Source organism: Symsagittifera roscoffensis, chromosome 7 (genome assembly GCF_963678635.1).
Source record: "Symsagittifera roscoffensis chromosome 7, txSymRosc1.1, whole genome shotgun sequence".
NCBI lineage: Eukaryota > Metazoa > Xenacoelomorpha > Acoela > Convolutidae > Symsagittifera > Symsagittifera roscoffensis.
In genome coordinates this window covers 19030528-19050468 of record NC_087068.1, presented here as the reverse complement: position 1 = coordinate 19050468, position 19941 = coordinate 19030528, and the positions used below count along the sequence as shown (strand labels likewise).

Here is a 19941-nt window from a genome sequence, read left to right as displayed (position 1 = left end):
TGAATCAATTAAAAAATCTATTTCAAGGTCTGGTGGTTGAAATTCTTTATTTCTTGGGCTTTCTAAGAGAAATGGTATTGTCCAAATTTTTTCTTTGGGTTGTTCTTTTTGTATATTTTGATAAATGTGGTTTGTATTCAAGCATTTTGTTTTGGTATTTTTATTGGTTTGATCTGTAGTGTTAATCTCGTTTGTTTCTTGCGTCCTTGGTGTGGAATTTATGGGTGTAGTGTAATAATTTTGAAGAAATTCTGATTGATTTTCATATATGTGTGATGAAAAGGGTTGTTCATATATGACAGATTCATAGTCATTTTCGACTTTTATCATATTGATAGAAAGAGTGTTTTCAGTATCACTTTCTGAATCTGATGATGTACAGTTTATTTGATTGAGTTGTAACGTATCAGTTACTGTGTCGTCAATACCTGGAGGGTCTGATGTTGTTTCTGGATTTGATTGTGCTTGATTTATATTCTTTTGATGTTTAGGTGTACTGCTTCTATGGCGATTATTAGAATTATTATAATGGTTATCATTCCTGTGTGGTGATTGGGAATAATTTCTATAACGATTATTATAACTTGAGTGTCGATTTTGTGAATTATTTCGCGATCTGTTTTGGTAATTATTGTTTGGTCTGTTATAGTTCGATCTATTATATGAGTTATTTCTTGATTGATTGTTCGGGTAATTCTGGTTTCGGTTGTTTGAATAACTTCTATTTCGATTATAGGAGTAGTTTCTATTCCTATTGTATGATGAATTTCGTGATTGGTTGTTTGGATAGTAGTTATTTCTTGGTTGGGAATTAGATCTAGAAACAAATCGTTGTGTATTTGAATTTGATCTGGAGTAGTTATTTCGACTATTTGGTCTATTGTAGTGATTTTGTGATGAATTATACGTGTTTCTTCGTTCTGGTGATCTTCCTCTATAACTTGAGTTATATGGTGATTTATTTCTTGTATAGTGTGTATTGTTCGGGAGTGGTTTTCCTGAACTGTTATTGCTGTGGACTGTTTTGTTCGGTAGATTTTGGTCTTTTTTCATGTATTGATAGAATGATTTATTTGGTTCTTTATATTTTTGAGGTTTATTTTGATTGTCTTGCTGTTTTTGTCTACATTCGGAAATACTATGTCCGTATCGTCGGCAATAATTACACCATTTTTTGAAAGATGGTTTGCCTTTAAAGTTTGGGTTCTTTTCGTAAATATTGAGTATTTCAGTGATTTTTTCAACGAGGTCTGTCTCTGATTCCTGTATATTATTAATATTAGTGGGAGTCGTTTCAATTCTGTTAACGTATTGTAATTTCAGATTTTCCGTTTCTTCTAGTTTCATCGTGATTTCTGCTTGTTCTAATTTGTCTACTAGTTTTCGAAAATCTAAATCGGGTTCTCGAATTGAAGAAGGATGGGATGCTCTCTTTTTTATTGCTATTTTCCTTAATTGTGGTGTTAAGGTCATCATTAAGATTTCTGTCAACTTTGTGTTTTTATAGTCATGTGTATTTAGTGAATATGCTTTTCGAACTAGTGTTTCGATTCGTACTGCTATTTGCTTGATGGTTTCGTTTGGTAATCTGCGAATTTCATTACATAAAACTCTTTGTTGTTGTTTGTTTCTTTCGGAGTCAAACATTTTTGAAAATTCCTGTGTAAATCTTTTCCAGTTTGATTTTATTTCTAGAGGTAGTACTGAAAACCATTTTTGGGCTGCGCCATCTAAGGTTGTTTGTATTAACGCTGTGCGTCGATGTATCCAATTTTGATGTAGTGGCGTATTAATTGGTTCAGGTCCAATATTTAAAATCAGGTTTGCTGTTACTGCATTTAAATAATCTTCTACAGAATATTCAGGGTCTGTTCCTGTGAAAACCATTAAAGGTTTGTTTGATGTTATTGATGATCCACCCATAAGGTATGGATTCATTGTCATTTGTAATGATTCTGCTGCATTTGGCATTTGAGAAAAATTTGAAAGTTGGTTTCTTGTTATTTCATGTTGTTGGAGATAATATGGGAGCGGTATTTCATTTTGCATTTGTGATGGTTGATACGATTGTGCAGTCATTGGATTTTGTTGTTGAATTGGTTGAAAAGATTGTGTATTAATTAGATTTTGTTGTTGAATTGGTTGTTGATGTTGTGCATCTATTGGTTGTGGAGAAAAATTTCTATGATTTGTACGTGTTTTCTGTATTCCTTGTCTACGATATTCTTGAGTATTTGGTGCAAATATATCTGGTTGTAAGAAATCATCATCTGAGGATAAATAATCCATTTGATAAGATGTCTGTTTTTTATTTCTATTTTGTTGAAAAAATGGGTAATTTTCACTGTGATCCTGTGGAGGATTTGGTTGAAAATTTTTGGAATTATATTGGGCCGTTGGGTTATCCCAGTTTCGAGGTTTTGTATATTGATTAAAATTTCTTTGTGGTTGATAATTTGTTTTTGACGGATGTGTATAATTATAATTATGGTCTGCAAAGTTGTTTCTAGTGAATGTTTTGTGTGTTTTTGATGGTATTGTCATGGGTCTATATGTTTGGTAATCCATATGTGAATATTTTGGAGCAACCGAAGGTTTAACGGTTGATTGTAAGGTTACCTGTGTTTGTGAAGGATTTGTATTTCTTGGTGTTGTTAAATTTGGGCGTATTGGTGAAATACTTTGTTGTGTAGTTGTTGTGTGTACAATTTCTTCATTTATGAAGTGTGATGGTGTCTGGATATCTTGTTGAGTAAGATTCCTAGTTCCATTGAGGTTTTCATTGTGTATAACTGTAGAGTTTAAACTATTATTTTGTGTATCGGGCAAAAATGTATTATAGTTTAATGGTGTTGCATCAATTGTTAATGGTATTACTCTTACATAATCTCTTATGTAAGATATCGTACTTATTGCTTGACTTGAGATTGATTGTGGGAAGCTTATAAATGCGGGATGAGACCATTCGGGGTCCCAAACATAATCTGATTGTTCTGTGATAGCTGTATCATCGTTCGAGTTTTGGGGTCTAAAATTTTTTCTTGCTTGTGCAATTAAATCAATATTGTGTGTAAAATAATCTATTATGAACCATGCCAAAATTTTTTGTAGATCGTGTTTTGTATGTTGTGAAACGTCGTCTTTCGTGAAATTTTCTTTAATGATGTTTAAATAACTAGAGAGTAGTGTGATTTCATGTCGTACTTTCAAATGTTTAGATGTTTCTGTTGGTGAGACATTTGTTATTGGGATTTCGTTTTCTAATATCGAAATATAACTATATATTATTGCGAAAACTTCATTGGTGAATATGGAGTTTGCTCTTTGTGAGTTATGATATTGGATGCTTTTTATATATTCTGAAAAAACTTTTGAAAATTCTAAATCAAGATCGTCTGTTTGAATTGTATATTTTCTATTATTATGGTTTGGTGAGGTGAATTCTATGGAGTAGATTCCATACTGTTGTGTTATGTTGCATATATCTTTTAAGTAGTGATCTATGATTTGTCTTTTGATTTTTACATCGGGGAACTCTGTTTTACATGGACTGATTCCGGGTTCAAATAAATTTACGAGTAAATTTTGACAAAATATGTGTTGTCCTCTATCAGTATCTGCATCTACTATAAAAGGAAAGATTTCATCATCATCTGGACTTTCTTCACCTGGGGTGTGCGTTGAGCTCATTTTTTCGTTTGATGACTGTTAATATGTAATTATTAATGTGTCGAATTGGTTGATTCCAATTGTATAAATGTACTGGTTTGTGTTTATACTGCTTTTTTATTCTTCTTTTTCCTCTTTTTGATGAATTTGAAGTTGTTTCTGAGTCAGAAAAATATAATTGATCGTGAAGTGGGCAATTTTTATCTATTGATTCTTTTAGTTTGTAAAGTTCGTCTAAACTGTTGGTTTCTGATTCTGAAAATGCGTTTCGATTTTTTGAAAATCTTTTTCGTGTTATTTGTCTTTGTTTCGTTATTATTTTCCTCTTTAGTGTTTGTCGTTTTGTTCGAATGTATCCAACTGTTTGTGTATGAGGTGTGATTACAAGGTCGTATTTTTTGTTATCTATTTCACAATTGTGTAAAACGATTGTTTGTTTATTTCCTAGGTTTTTAAATGACATAAGGTTTAGGATGACGGATGCAAAAGGTTGTTAAATGATTTCTATTTTCTTAAACTGTTAGTTCTTACGATTTTTTGGTTAGCTTAACCTGGGTCTATTTGTTCAGGGTTGGAGAGAAAAGTATATCGATTCCGAAGAATGATTTTTTACTTTCTCGTGGCTAGTATAAGTTAAGGTGTTAACTTACTTAATCTTACTTAGGGGTAGTGATTGTGTTCAAGGGTTGGAGAATAGTAAATCGATCCACAAGGTTCAGGTATAATTAGAACGCGAGTAGTTCGTTAGATACTATTTTAAACTTACTAAGTCTAAGATTTATCCTGGGTCTGTTAAGAGGGGGGGTCAAGTGAAGGATGAATAACCGAAGTTCTTCACTGTTTATCCTAATTTGAATGATTAGTTTTGTTTAAAAATTTCTATTAGTCTTAGGTCTTTAGAAAGGGTTGGGTAGTGAATCGACGTTTGAGGTCGTTAGACACTAATTAAGTGGGTGGGGGAGAACAAAGTTGTTCTGTTTGATCCAAGGATAAGCCTTGATGATCAAATTTGAAATTTAATTAAGTAGAAAATGATTTAAGATCCAAGGATAAGCCTTGATGATCTGGTTTTAAAATTAAGTGAATTTAAGTTTTAATAAAATTTTAAATGTGTGTAAAGGAAAAATTTAGTGTTTTGATGATATTAGTGGGTTTATGATTGCTGTTATGTTTTAGGTGATGGAGCTGGAACAACAGGATGATTTATGATTACTAACCATTTTTTGTCATGCTACTAATTTTTATTTTTTATTTTTCAATAAATATTTTTCAAACATGTTTTGTATATTACTGCAGAATTTTAGGAAAACGATCTTAGATCTTTTTATCAATCGTTATTGTATATTAATAATTTTGTTTAGCGCCTGAAATGATTTTGAAGATTAGCTTCAAGGTTTTATGTTTGCAAATGAAAATCTAAATTCATTGCCAGTAGTATTCTAAATATAAAAGTTTGTGTTGGCTTTTGCCGTACTATCATATAACTATTTGGTAAGTTTCTATTTTGTCGTATGTCGTCTCTGGTTCGAGGTCTTCTTCCAATTCCGGGTAGTTCTGTTATGGTTCGGAATATTGGCTCTGATCTATTGAGTCGTAGAGACATTTCGATTAAATTATTGTCGTATAACATTTTGTAAATGTTTTTGTCTAATTTCTAATCTATTTTGGTTAATTCTAAGCTATTAAGGTCTTGTTCGAGACTTATGGTCGCACCAGATGAGTTAGGACCGAAGTGGTTAACTCATAGAGTAATTTCGGATAGGGTACACCGTCTGCTCGTCACGCTATCTTATTTTCGGCCGGATAGATTCGTGCAACTTCTTAGTCTAATACCGATCCTAATCTTACTCTTATACTATCTAGTCTCAGGTTGTTTAACTAGTCTCTGCTAGGCTCAATAGATCTAGGGTATACTGGTTTATTGCGGCTGCTGAAGTGCTCGGGAGAGTCCAACTAATTTCTAAGTTAAATTCAAATCTCTCTGGTGCTGAAATTACAAGTAACTTCAGCACTTACAAATAAGTGGGTTGTTAGTTAGATGGATCGTGATTGGTTAATATTAAATACTTTACATTGGTAAAACATTTAATTTATCCAATCATAAAATATAGTTTAGATCAGGTTCCAGTAGAACACTTCCTGAGTAATTTTAATAATCTTAAGTTGTTGTAATAACTAACGGAAAACAAAAAATGTAAAAAAGGATTCCAACTTTAAATGCTCCCGTTTTAAATAATTATGAAAAGTCAAATGGCGGACAAACGTTGAAAGGAGACGTCGACTCCAATGATTCTCGAATTTTGAATGACAACGTCCATGTAGCTGACGTATCCTTGGACGCCGCCTGTTGGTTGAATAGTTTGCGTGAGAACTCCTCCTGCTGTGCTCGTAGTTCCCAATGTGGCCGTGTTTCCACCTCCCAACGAAAAAACGAACCCAACTACGCCTTGAGCGTCATAATAAACAACCACCTGAAACAAAAAAAGACGAAAATTTCCAAATACATCCAACGGTCCGGGCTGCATTTTCTTTTTTCAGTTTTTCTCTATACAAATTTGTCGCAGCTGGTATGGCGCCTAATTGTGAATATCTACAACTGCAGGTTATTGAATATTAAAGGGCGATAAGTTTAACTAGCGCAGATTTCTGATGTTTAAACTCGCTTTACGTGGTAACTAGCTTTGAGTTCAGTTGTTTGCTCTTCGGTACCCTCAGATTTTCACCTTCATAACAGTTTTCAATTTTTGTGAAGTTCAGTGATGAACTTTGAGAATTCCAGTGACAATGTCTACGGACTTTACATCGAAATCAAAGCGCCCGAGCTTGGCGTGGTATGTTATGCTTTTTGTTCAATTTGACAAAATTATTTTTTCAAGATATAATGATGTTCTCTATTGATCTCACAGCAGTGATGGAGTTGGTTCGAGTTGACAAATCTGTTAACGAAGGAGCGGCGCCCTGGTCCGGTCCAAGCCAGGCTCCATTGACATACAAAAGATTGCTTGAGAATCCCAACTCAAGAGTTTCTAGGAAATCGAAAGTGCACTGTCCTCCACCGTTGAAATTCGCAGCACTCATAGCAACAGGTAGCGCGGTAGTGAATACGTCGTCGTTAGCGTTTCGGGTCAATCCAGACCTTGTCCAAGACTCCAGATCAGACTCAGTGTACCCACCTATAAACCCAAATCTGCTGTTATTCCAAAAAATGAACTTTTGTCCCGTTTGCCAGCCCACTGTGTTTTTGCCACGTACTATTGTCTAATTGTCATTTATACACCTTTCATTGAATAAAAGTATGAAGATTGTTTTTTTCATATCTGTTCACTCGTTAACGGTATTATGTTCTATTATGAATTACATCATAAAAACTGTTCGCAGAGCCTTTTAGGTAGTCCATTTGCCACTTAGGTAATCCATTTGCAGCAGAAGAAATTTAGATAAATAGAAAACTCAACAAAGTCATCTGTATATCTAATTATTTAATCGTTTCTGATTGTTTAACGAAGGTGGCTAAATTACTAAGTAATTCCAAAAATGCGATCTCACTTGTCCAAGCTGAAAAAGAGCTGGTTGTGCTGTATTCCCGGTTGGATTGAATGCTCTCTGCGTTGGTGTCCATATCGTTGATGAGGATGTTTGTGCATGCTCTATTCATGGAATTACCCTGACCATCATCTGACAACAAGTCTATCTCTACTACCACATCGGTGTTTGCGAAGGTTCCTGCCAACAAATTGAAATAAAAGTCACTACGGTGATTATGAAATATGAAATTGTTCCGACCTTCATAGAAAGTAAGGAATGTATGGTTGTGCCGTTTTTTGCAGGCGTTCATCAATTATCAAAATTTTATTTATAAGATTTCGTTGAAGATATTGATGATCTTACATTCAAAGTTTAATGAAAATTTAGTTGCAAGCTAAGGCGTGAACAGGACTTTTTTCACGACGAGCACTTGTTAGAAACATGTTTTAGACTTTTTTTAAGAAGGTCAAAACAAAGCGGCCTTTTTTCAAAGGGTTTCATAGTTGTAATCAAAATGTTGAGGGTTTGGACTTTAGGGTATTTTTGAAAATTTTTAAAAAAAGTGTAGTTTTTGGCTATCGTTGCCGCCTTAAACGTATCTCCCACTTCTTTCTAGCTTGGAGCCGAAGACAGAAAATGTCTGATAGAGTCGATCAGTTGAAAACAGAAAGTAAAACAGTTGAAAAAAGTTTTAAAAATCCAAGTAAGAACTAAACAGGGTCTGTGATTTGTTTCTGCAGGTATGAAGGGGAGGGATTGCACCACCCATGAGGCTCTCCCACTGACAAGCCTGGCTTCGAAAAATTTTTCAAGCGAAATGTTTTTGGGTGTCTTAAAACTCCATGTGCACACGGTGTGAATTCATTTCAAATGAAATTATTTCAATTGAAGTTGAAGCAAACTAATTGGTTGTTCCACTTTGATAAAATTACTACAATTCGAAACCAGGTGCAGGGAAGTTGCTTCTATCAAAATTTTGCTTAGATGCAATATTAGGAGTGGATCTAGGCAGGGGCTGATCTAGGATAAGATTTTCTCGAGGGGGAGGCGGATTTTCAAAAAAAAAATCTAAAATTTTGTCGACCTTTGTTTTAGGTCGACCAAATTGATTTTCTGAGCCCCTACAGAACACTATGAAGAAACTACTTTGACAGGCGATGCAGGTCAGAAAAAAAACGAGACGGCGTTTTTTTGCCGCGCGTTCTGTTTTAAAGTTAATATGTTCGGCCCCTGTAAAAAAATTTGGGCTGATTGTCATATCATAAACTGATACCAAAGGGAGGGCACTTCGGTTGGTGAGGGGGTCGATTCCCTAAATACGTCCCTGGCTCTATCGTTTTCTCGAGGGGAGACGGATCTCCAATTTTTGCAGGTCGATCATATTGATTTTTCGAGCTATCTTAAATCACTGTAAAGACCTTAGTTTCACATACTTTTTACGCCGCATGCAAAAAATTTTTAAAAAAATCGATCAAAAGTCATGTTAGCCAAGAATAATTTGGAATGATCATGTTCAGTAAAACTTTTCTTTTTCTGCTATGACAATGAAACTCTATTTTCAACTATAATTTTTTAATACAAAAGCAAGATAGCTTGTCACTTACTAAGTAGCAACTGGTGCTCCGATCGCAATCGTTTTTGTTGACAAAATTAATTGGTTGAAATTGTCATAATAAATAGTCTGAAACACTGAAAATCAAACACTTTGGATTCGGAGACCAAAGATGCCTCAATAGAGTCTGTCAGCCAAACAAAGACAGAAAAAAGGTAAAAATACAAAAGGCAAAAAGCCAAAAGCCAACTAAGATAGTACAAAACGAGGTATTTTTCCGCAAGTACGAACAGGATGGGTTGTCAAGCCTTACCTTAAAATCACATTTTAAGCAAACATTTCCTGTGTGTTTTGTATTTTTTCGTAAGTTTTTGCTGAAAAACGAGCTTGTGCCACGTAATAGGCCTCCACACAATGAAATCTACACCCAAATTTGTATATCAATTTTTTTTTGTGCTGCGCGGTAACATTTATTCTTCTCAGCTCACTGGTTGATATCATTTTGCTAAGCAAAGTATGATGTATTTCTTCAGACATGAAAATAGATGTCTAACTTTAGGACTTTTTTTTTCCTTATTGAACATTATTGAAGCTGATTGGCCGATCCAATACACCCTGATAATTGTTTATATGCAGAAAAAGGTTTTGAGCATTATCAATGGTTGGATGAAAGTTCGTTGTTGCTTTGATTGGCAATTTTGCAGAAAAATGAAACCAGTTGAAAATAAAGTCATTAACAATCCAGATGAACGGCAAACAATGATTCAGCATTGTTATAAAAATTGGGTGTTATGTAAACTACCTGTGCTACCGGTACTGAAGTTTCTCGGATAATGCTTTCAGTCATTTGCAGGGGCGGGTCTAAGATTTTCTCGAGGAGAGGGTTTTCAAAAAAAAATTGAAAACTTTGACTTTTTTCTCAAGTTGTCTAAATATCAATTTGGAGCTCTTTTAAGACCTAATACAGAGCCTGCTTTGATAACCTGTTCTGCGCCGATTGCATATTTTATTTATATTGGAAAACTGAGCATGTTTTTTTTTCCAAAATTATGTTGTTGAGCTCTATTTAAAAAGTTAATAACTGAGAAACAGAAAAAAACGGAAAAGCGAAACTATGACTGTATTTAGAAAAAACCAGAAGTTGGACAAACTTCTACGTTTTCTATCTACTTTTTCTCGAATATTTTCAGACCACCATATCCTTGAAATCTCCCATCACAATTTGGGTCTCCTGCACAAAACTGCCCAAAATCAGTATGTCAACATTTTCAAATGAATTCATGTGGTCGAATCTGATTGGCCAATCAAATTCAAACAAGATGGTCCGCCATTCCATTTTAAAGTTTTTGCAGCTACAATTTTAAGTGGAAATGACCAAAAATAAATAGATTACTTTCTGTTGAATGTAATTTACTCGTTTTTTTGTTTGGCCAAACTTTACAAATTTTATTTGAAATTGCTTTGATTATTTGGCGAAGTTCTGCTTTTTGCAGCTACAATTTGCAGCTACTCATTTTTTTTGTTTGGCCAAACTTTACAAATTTTATTTGAAATTGCTTTGATTATTTGGCGAAGTTCTGCTTTTTTTTGATAATTTAGCTAAGAGGTGCTTGACCGTATTGCTTGAATTTATTTAGCTTAAATTAGCCAATCAGATTCAACCTCATTAAAATCAGATCAAGATACATAAATTTTGATTTTGGGCCGCTTACGTACGACCGGTGCGTGCCCACAGAGACCCATTCACGTATAGCCGAAAAAAACTAAAACATTTTTGTTAAGGTAATTAGCAACAAAACAAAATTTGACTAAGACGGCAAATTCGACACAAAATTTGGACCACTTTTATGGAAGCGATTAAACTATCTTGCTTTTTATCGCAACTTGGCTAACAAAAATTTCAATGGACTCAAAGCATTTTCTATGCGTAATAGATTTCATTTCATGGAATTAGATATCCTAAAAAGTGCGACTACGTTGATAACTCAATGTTTTTTTCGGCTATCCGGGATCAAATTATCTTTTTTTGCTAACCGGGAACAATTTATTTTCGGCTGTCCAACAAAAATTTTTTTTTGATTATCCGGGAACAAAGATTTGTTGGGCTATCCAGCAATTAACCATATAACTAAATCCGATAAAATTAAATTGACGTGTTTTGAAGGCGCCAAAAAAGTGATCAAAAAATCTAAGCCTCGTGCTCAAAATTTTGGTTTTTTTCAAACATTTTTTTGAATTATTTGCCTCCGTTGCAAAGATTTTTAAAAAATTAGACCTTTACAACGTTTCGAGATAACTCGAGTTTAGCCAATCCAATAAAAAGGTCAATAGATTTTGCCATTTTCAAAGCAATCTTTGCGCCTATCAATTAATTTTTCTATTCTGAGCGTTTTTAATTTACTTGGGATGGGGGAAGGGGGCTATAGTAGGAAACAAAAACTTTTTCTTTTATGTATGATAAAAAAATAATAATATTTTCAGCGTTTAATTTTGGTGTGGATCGAATCAATCTTCTTGACTATCGAAAACACAAAGTTTTCGGCTATCTGAGAACGAGTTTATTTTTCGGCTATCCGGTTTTTCGGCTCCGTGACACGCCACTGTAAGACTCCATCAATTTAATATTTCAGAAAATCATAAGGAAATATTAATTTGACTGAAATGACGTAAAGACAAGTAGCAATTAAAGGTGCCAGATCTATATCGCGTTCCCGAGTTGATTTTGTAATTGAAAACCAGATGAGCTGCTAAACAGTTGTCCATCTACCTAGTTGTAGTTTTTCGTGTATTTGAACTCTATACATTTTTTACTTGAAACGTTTTTAACCCAGGAAGTAGTTATTTCAATTGAATAAACCTTGTTCCAAGACAGTGTTTCTCAAATATAAATTATTTGGATTATCTGGACAAAGAATTTTTCAAGTTTTATACGGAAATGAACTGATTTTCCATCGATTAGTTCGAAAAAATCATTTTTTTTGAATTAGTTAGAGGGAAAAAAATATTTTCTTGGGTTACATGGAGACAAAAAAAATATTGCAATGTATGCGCATATTATATTGCGTAATATTATATTGAGTATGTATATTGCAATTTTTTGAGTGGGTTTGTAATAAGAAATATTCGTTGAAAATATGATCCATTTCGACTGAATTATGATGAGAAAAGCCGCCTAAATTGGTTATACGTAGATTATATTCATAAACTTTTTAATTTTTTAACGTTTTCTTTATGTAATCTATTTTTATGCACGAATATTTCTTGCATGTAGACGACATAAGGCAGTTTTTATGATAGTCAAGATTCAGCTCAGCTACACGCAATTCAATTCATGGAAACCTTAATTTACCTAAAGCGCACATCGCATACGAACTTACCTGATAAGAAGTAAGTTGTATACGCGGGGTCACCAGCGTTATCACGTGCGTCCAGGATTTCGTATGTGACGGTGATACTTGTAGCTCGCCAGTGAATTTTGAAAAAGAAGTCGGAGCTCGAAGAATCTTTGTTACGGTAGTACGCCACGCTCGCTTTCAACAGCTCTGAAACACATTTTAGAAGCCATTTGTGGCCAGTGTTGTATGAGTTTTGATACAGGAAGAGGTAATTGGAAAAAGTGAGTATCGACACTCCCCTCCACAAAATGATTTACTTATGAGTTTTTCTTGTTATGGGGCTCTGGAATTTTTAAGCGGATGCGAAATATATCACTCTTTTTTTCGCTTTTTATGATAATTGTTGGATTTTTTAAATCAAAGTTTATGTTAGACTCTCTAAAGTAGAGTCGGAATATTACATGTTTCGTCATTATACGAGCCTATTGATTTCATTGGAGCTTTTGCACTTACGGTATTGAATGGGAACAAGGAGATAATTCACGCCACTTCGCAGAGAAATGAAACCCGCGAACTGGTACCCCGAACTGATTGAGTACCGCTCTGAGACAGTGCTGCAACCTATTGAGGCTTCAGTGTTGAACTGCAAACCACACAACTGACCACCTTGAGACCCGTAGAACAAGGTAATTGAGCTCGGATTGTTTAAATTCGCCAGGCTGCCCTGATTTCCCACTGAAAATATACCGAAAAGTAGTAACAATTTGAAAAACAGGTGACATGCCTCAAAAACTAATCAAGAGATAAATCATAACTTATCCACGCAGATTTTTTTCTAAATCAATTGAAAGAAATGTTCGAACAATTTTACAAATAAATCAACTGAAATAATTTGGTTTGTACAAATAATTTAGCTGCAACCAAAATTTGAAAAAAAATGCTCGTGAATTTGAGGAACCCAAAAATGATTTTCATGGTAAAAACTACATGATTTGCAAGTGTTTTCATCTATATTTCTTCTAATAAACTCAGCCACCATAAAATTGGATATATCTGAAACCTTTTTTTTGCACAAAAAAAAAAGAAATATCAAAGTTGTCTTGTAAAACTAACTGACAACCTCCCTTTTGCATCACTTCCTTTTTTTACGTTTCAAAGCTAACAATTGAAATCAAATCAAAGTTGAATTTAAATCAAAGCTCAACCAAAAAAGGGAAAACGTTTTTAATTTCAAAATGAAAAATTAACTTTTTTTTAAAAGAAATTTATTCAGCGAAGAACTTTTTTTTTCGATTAAATTGAGAGGGCTAAGCCCCTGATTCATTTTGTTTGCCAAATTGATTTGAAATACAACTCAATTTCCTTAAAAAATCTTCAAAATGTTTTTGCTCATTCTTTATAGTATATTTAATAAAGTTATACAAAAAATCGATTTTTTTTCTAAACTTTTTGTCAAAACCCATCAATTTACATATAATTTTAGCTAAGGAAACGAAAGATAAAAAACATATATATTTCAATTTAATCATGTTTGCTTACTAAACTGAACTGATAATCAGAATACATCCGAGGCTAAATTAGTTACAGTCACGGGAAAAAAAAGTTGAAAACTTTAGCTTTCTTGCGATAAAATGAAGGAAAAAATTATTTCACATTTCGGCCGTTTTCTCTAGGACTAATATATTTGATTAAATGAATTTTTGGCATGCGATGGATGAATTTTTTAACTAGAATCGAGCAGAATTAAAATTGCCACAAATTTAGCAATTGTTTTTTCTATCAAATTTCAACATTTCAACCGTGAAACTCTAGTAAAAAAAATTGAAAATTTGAATTTTTTAAATAATTTTATCACTGGAAAATTAAATGTTGCAGCCTTCACGTGACTGTAGTTTGCTTTACATATCTCATTTTTGTGCTTAACTAAACGTATTTCCTTAGTTGCCTAGATGCCCGACAACAATTTGTTTTTGTTTTATTTGTTTCCATGCTCGTGGACCAATATCCTCCATGATGCCACGACTGAATTTTTGAGTACAGAAAGGATCTACGTATCGGCTGTTTTTTCTGTCAAAAACAAATGGAAATGCTTATCTTTTTTCGAAATTTATTTTGTCAGCAACTATACAAACCAGTGCTCGTTCCTGCTGAAATTGTGCCCACAACTCCTTCATAGTTGATTGTAACTTGTACCAATTGCCCGTTACTGGAAGATGGTTGATCTAGAGCAAAAATGATTAGTGGTCTAAATTCAAATTAAATTAAAATTTAATCTAATTAAAATTTTTGGAAAAAATTTGCTCCGCCTGACCACTGATATCAAAAATATCCGAGGAATCAGAGTGTAAAAACTTAACTCTTGCCTGGAATCTATTTGCAGCATCATTAAAATGGCATCATTAAAAGTAGTCTTGGCCCAGCTCAACAAATGTAGTTGGTAGTTCTAAAACCTCAAATGGCTATATTTTGATGCTATTCTGTTGATCTATTGCTGTTAACAAGGCTTGAAAGTTAATTCAAAGTTTATTAATTGAGTAGGAATATAGGAGCAATTAAAAAAAGACTTGAATTTACGCTGGTAAATTTGTATGTAAGTGTTGGCTGAGTTGACAGCAAGTCCATTTATGAGACCCAAATCCAACACTTTTTCTAGTTGAAGTTGAAACATTCCTATCTTTTTCTAGGAGGCTGTTAAGGGATGTGAAATGTAACGATAGCTTACAAGTAGTGGGAATCGTGTCGTATCCGATAGCATTAAAATCCAATGTTCCCGTCAATCCGAAAGTGGGGCTAAGTGCAGTCCAACTTGGGTATGTCCCTGTATTCACTTGTCGAGCTGCGCCGCTGTCAAGTGGCACAAATTCCATGTTTCGGCCGACTGAAATGTAAGCGAACTTGATTTCAAAATTTCAACAAGACTGCTCATATCAAGGCGAATCCCCGATTGTTCCGACTGCTTTAAGATCTATGGTGTGGTGTTTGCTTTTGAAAAAAAAATGATTCAATTTTAAACTAAAAAAAATGTGTTAGAAAACGTTTGAGTCTTTTTGAAAATCATCATCTACAAACTAACTAAAATACAAAGTAATATGTTTTTCACATGCCAATTTCTTAAAAAGACCAAATCGCTTGTCTCTATTCAATTCACAAGCGCAAACTGTGAAATGGGTGAAAAATGTATGTAACGATTTTAATTTTGACTAAAAATGAATTTTATGTTTCGATTTTCACTCTAGTCGATACTATTTTCAAGTTTAAAACTTCTATGCTAGTCGAGTTTTATGCTAGCTGATACACCGCCGTCATCAACAAATACTTCTTTGACAAATCTTCTTTTTGACTTTGAAACTTAACTTTGCGACCCATAGGACTAATCAATTTTCTGAAATTTTGCCTCAAAAAGATGTATTTACAAGAGGTGCATATACGAGAAAAGTGTGTGAGATATCCAAAATTTTACAAGTAAAAATCTCGCGTTTTTTTCATTGACAAAATTGGTTGGACGTAGAGTTAGTCGAAATGATTCTTACAGTAGTCGGCTTGGAATTCGTTAGTGCTGCCATTTTCACTGAAGACAACAGACACGTCGGGGAGTTGCTGGAACCTCCAGTCTGCCAGATCGCCAATCACTGCCGTACAGATTTTGAACACAATCTAAAACACACTTGTTATGGTACTTATGAACCAGACAATCATTTTGAGAAACCAGATATTAACTTTCTATTGATTTTTCATGAATTTTTACCGATAGGTTCCCTAATAACCCGACATATTTGGTCGTGCTCATAAATTTGAATTGTATGCTATATATGCAATTGGTTTAATGTCTCAAAATGCCCTAAAAGCTACTTTCCCAGAAATGTAAGAATGGTCTTTTCTTCCTTAATGGTCCTTTAAGTTTAACACAATTTTCGAGATAAGTAAGGGGGTAACTGAATAGGTTGCTGAATAGCGCACAGACAGGTTTTTGGCGCGGAAAAGGATATGAGCAATCATGTTTAAAGAAGGGTTTGATTCACGGCAGTTTCACATCCTCTTTTGTCAGGTTTGGTAGGAAGTTTTCGTGAGTTAATGAAACTTTCTTACCGTTGCTGATGTGCCCCCGCATGTAAAGTAGTTGGGATCGCTAGTGTTGCTGCTTAGAGACACGAAGGTAGTCAGGTCTCCGCTGGTAACAGTGATTTTGTACTCAATACTTGTTGGTGCGGATCCAGTATCATACATCAAGTAGAACTTGTACGCATTGTAATCGTTCATAAAGGCCAATTGAACTAAAACAAATCGCATAAAAGCAACAAACAGCCCTATGTTCCATTTCGCAGTAGTAAAAAATGCATTTTTTCAGAAAATCTGAAAATATGTTTCCGACTAACTAAGAAAAAAGTTTTTTTTTTCCTAAAATTTTTTATATTCAACTCGTAAAAAAACTAATCTATCACAGACTCGGAGACCCTTTCACATCCACTCCCTTAGCGGTAAATTGATCTTAATGATAATTGCCTTCAGGGTCAGGTTTAAGGAGGGGGGGGGGGCGGTGGGGGGGATGACGTTTCACTTCTCAGGGGTTCGACCACCTTACCAACCAAAGGGTCCCCCCTTTGTTATTATTTTATGACATCCATTTTCGACCGACCAAAGCTTTAATTTTTTTGTGCTTCTAACCCAGCAGAAAACCCTTTTGTATTATATTGAGATATCTATTTTTGGTTGACAGAGCTTAAAATTATCCGAAAAAAGCCTTCGGCGCCAATAAATACTAATTTTGAAGGGAAGCGCGCGCCGGAAAAAAAAACAATTTTTTGATCAAAACTTTTCAAAAAATGCCCAAAAAGGGCTTTTGTGACCCGTTTTGTCAAAATTTTGCCTGCCGCGCAAAACATTTCAGCAAAATAGGGGCTTCATAATGTTCTGCGAGTGCTCGGAAAATCAATTTGGTCGACTTAAAAAAGCAGTCAACAAAATTTCGCCCCTGGTTGTCTTAAAACATCAGGCTTATTTCTCTGAGAAAAATGTGGAAACATGGATCCTCAAATGGAAAAATAATTAAAACTTTGGTACTATTTAAAAAGCTCTATTCTGGCTGACTGGTCTTAAAACTTTGCTATAGGCGCTTTTTGCGCCGTTTGTACTAATTTTGAAGGGAAGCGCGTGCCTAAAAAACGCAAATTTTTGATCAAATATTTCAAAAAATGCCCAAAAATAGCTTTTTTGGTCATTTTTTTGGAAAAAATTGCCTGCGGCGCAGAGTTTTTTTTGTCGTAATAGGGTCTTTATAGTGTTGTAGGAGCGCTCGAAAAATCAATTTGGTCAACCTAAAAAAAGTCGACAAAATTTTCGACCCTGGTTGTCCTGAAAACTCCAAGCTTATTTCTCTAAAAAAAAGTTTTGAAAATACGGGTGTTCAAATGGAATCACGACTCAAAGAGAAAATGAGATGCCATTGAATCAATCATCAGTCATTTTTTGTCGTACGAAAAATCGTTGTAATTACTCTCAGGCTGGGTCAAGGTTTTTTTTACTCCTTCAAGTGTTGACCAAATACTGGCCCTAAAACTCTCCACAAGAAAGTCCGTCTTCAGACAAAACTTTACCACATTGATTTCTATTTTTTTTCTATTGTAGGATCTGTAGCCAAAACTCAATAACTTTGAGTTCACTTTTCTAAAAATCAAAATATCTGATGCAAATTAGGACAGTAAAGTATTAAAAAAGAGCCCCCAGGGGGGATCCATTAAGAAGCCAAAATGTGTATTTTGTGAAGTGATTGAAGATTCCGCAACAAGCTGAAAACAGTTTTTTCCTGGAACACGCAAAGCGGCTATTTTTTTCGATATTTTTTCTTGTTTGAATTCCTTGAACAAATAGCTAAAACACTGTATCGATGATTTTCTCGAGAGGGCAGAACTTAATGAAATTGCCCAGCAGTTTAATTTTGGGAAAGGTAGGGTTAATAAACTGTTTTTGTAACGTATTCATCTTCAGTTCTTTTAATTTTTTATGATGCCCTTATTTTTTGAATGGAATTTGCTGCGTTTTCGTTTTTAATTAAATAAAAAATTTTTTATTGGTAATCAGTGAAAATATCAAAGAGGAACTCACGTTCTGCATCGGCGATCTGCAGGGTCGCAATAGCTAAGGCCACGCCACAGAGTGCCAGAAAGTTACCTGGCTTCATTCTCACAGCTGGCTATGTCTCACTTTTCAACCAGTTTTATTAATTGTCTCTAAAACCAACTTGTTACCAACGAGAAAAAGCCACAAAATACATGCAGATATACGCGACTGCTGAGATTTATTACTCTGGCAAGAGACTTATAGCCGCCCACAATTGTTTAATCAGTCGAAAAAACTAGTTTTCTGCCAATTTTTTAGACTCTGGTCTCTACAGAAAAAACGTTTAATTTTCATATACTGGCTTTACAATAGCTATAACAAAAATGATTTTAAAAGCATTGTGAGCAAATCTGGCAATAAATTAAAATCAACTGGTAATCAAATAGATTCTTGATGGCTCAGTCAGATCATTTTTGAAAAGCGCACCGAAAGTGAATAAAAACAACCAAACCATTTTCAACCAAAAATACTCGCAAAAAAACAAAAGAGTATGTGTGTATTTGTGTATTCAAGATAATATACTAATACATCATGCGACGATAAAAATTACCCACAGATATTGAATTTATTTTTTGCATTCTCTTGAGAGAAATGAATTACTTCAGAAAATATGGTTTTGGAACTTGAAACGAGTTTTTAAAACCATTCAGTCAATTAATTACTTTCATCGTCGCTCAAAGGCTACTGAACGAGATCGGCAAATGCTTTGACCATATTCTCTTATTCGTGTGTTCTATGGTCGTAATAAAAACTATACAATGTGAAAAACTGTCAAACAATTCAATTTAGGCAGAGTCCATCTTGAATACTACTCTTGTATGTCCAACCAAACTCAATTATATACATGTACATCTGGTCTGAGCTTGTTGACGACTGCATTGACCAAAAACGAGCCGACCATTAGCCAATGCCCTCTAGTCTGTGAGTCGAACAAACAATCAGGATGGCGGCTAAGCATGCTCGACTTTGCTCACTTTGATTCAATTGTCCTAAATATAGGAAAACTTTTGTCAATTTTCGTGACTTTTACCGAACTATTGTAACATTCGTCTACTGCAGTCACACATGAGGCTTAAGAAAAATAGGCCCTATAACCACTGGCTCAAGGGTCAGGGACACCATCTCTTGTGTTTTTCTACCTCAAGAACGGTCGGAGCCAGTTCGGTTCGTTTGTGACATGAGACTACGACCCGTTACAGCTTAAAGGCTACTACTAAAATATCCCCCCACTCTAGAATTAGAAACGTCCCCATACTTAGGTCTCTAGATACCCAAAATACATGAACGCCGTTAAAAACCGGGTTGGAACAATCCGTTAAGTTACTTTTTATTAGACAGTGGGACTTTGATCCATTTCAGATGGATCAACCTAAAACTCGCCTTACCTCAACATAACAATTATGAAACACACTCTAAGAATTTAAATTAAGTACTCACATTGTAGCACGCTCAAGAACCAGGAAGTAAATAAGTCGGTAAGCAACTCAAGAATTAATGAAGTAACTAAAATGAGTTTAATGTTAGTCAGTTTTAATAATAAGAACAAGTTTTTTCTCTAGACTGTAAGTTCTCGTGAACCATTGGGACACTCTAGCTGTCCACCTTTCCACCGAAGGTTCACTCTGGTCCAGTTAATAATAGTACTCCAATCACAACAATCCAGTTCGTGGGAATGCTCTCGTCTCTGTTTTAGATGGGACAGCTCTACTCTTGTTCTATTATGACAGAAATTGCAAATAGCAATTT

The 19941-nt window shown here is 34.5% G+C and overlaps 1 protein-coding gene across 1 annotated transcript in view; it reads right to left on the bottom strand.

Moving 5' to 3' along the window:
• Positions 1-18535, bottom strand: part of LOC134851938 (uncharacterized) — a 64995-nt gene extending 46460 nt beyond the window's left edge. Inside the window, exons 1-10 of the mRNA XM_063868213.1 lie at positions 18181-18535; positions 16168-16352; positions 15612-15735; positions 14804-14959; positions 14214-14303; positions 12595-12816; positions 12124-12288; positions 7216-7392; positions 6574-6842; positions 5933-6140 (exon numbers count right to left, since the gene is read on the bottom strand). Of these exons, the coding sequence (XP_063724283.1) occupies positions 5933-6140; positions 6574-6842; positions 7216-7392; positions 12124-12288; positions 12595-12816; positions 14214-14303; positions 14804-14959; positions 15612-15735; positions 16168-16352; positions 18181-18256 (1672 nt within the window). The 5' untranslated portion in view covers positions 18257-18535. The remainder of the gene's footprint in view (positions 1-5932; positions 6141-6573; positions 6843-7215; positions 7393-12123; positions 12289-12594; positions 12817-14213; positions 14304-14803; positions 14960-15611; positions 15736-16167; positions 16353-18180) is intronic.
• Between the last annotated feature and the right edge of the window lie 1406 nt (positions 18536-19941).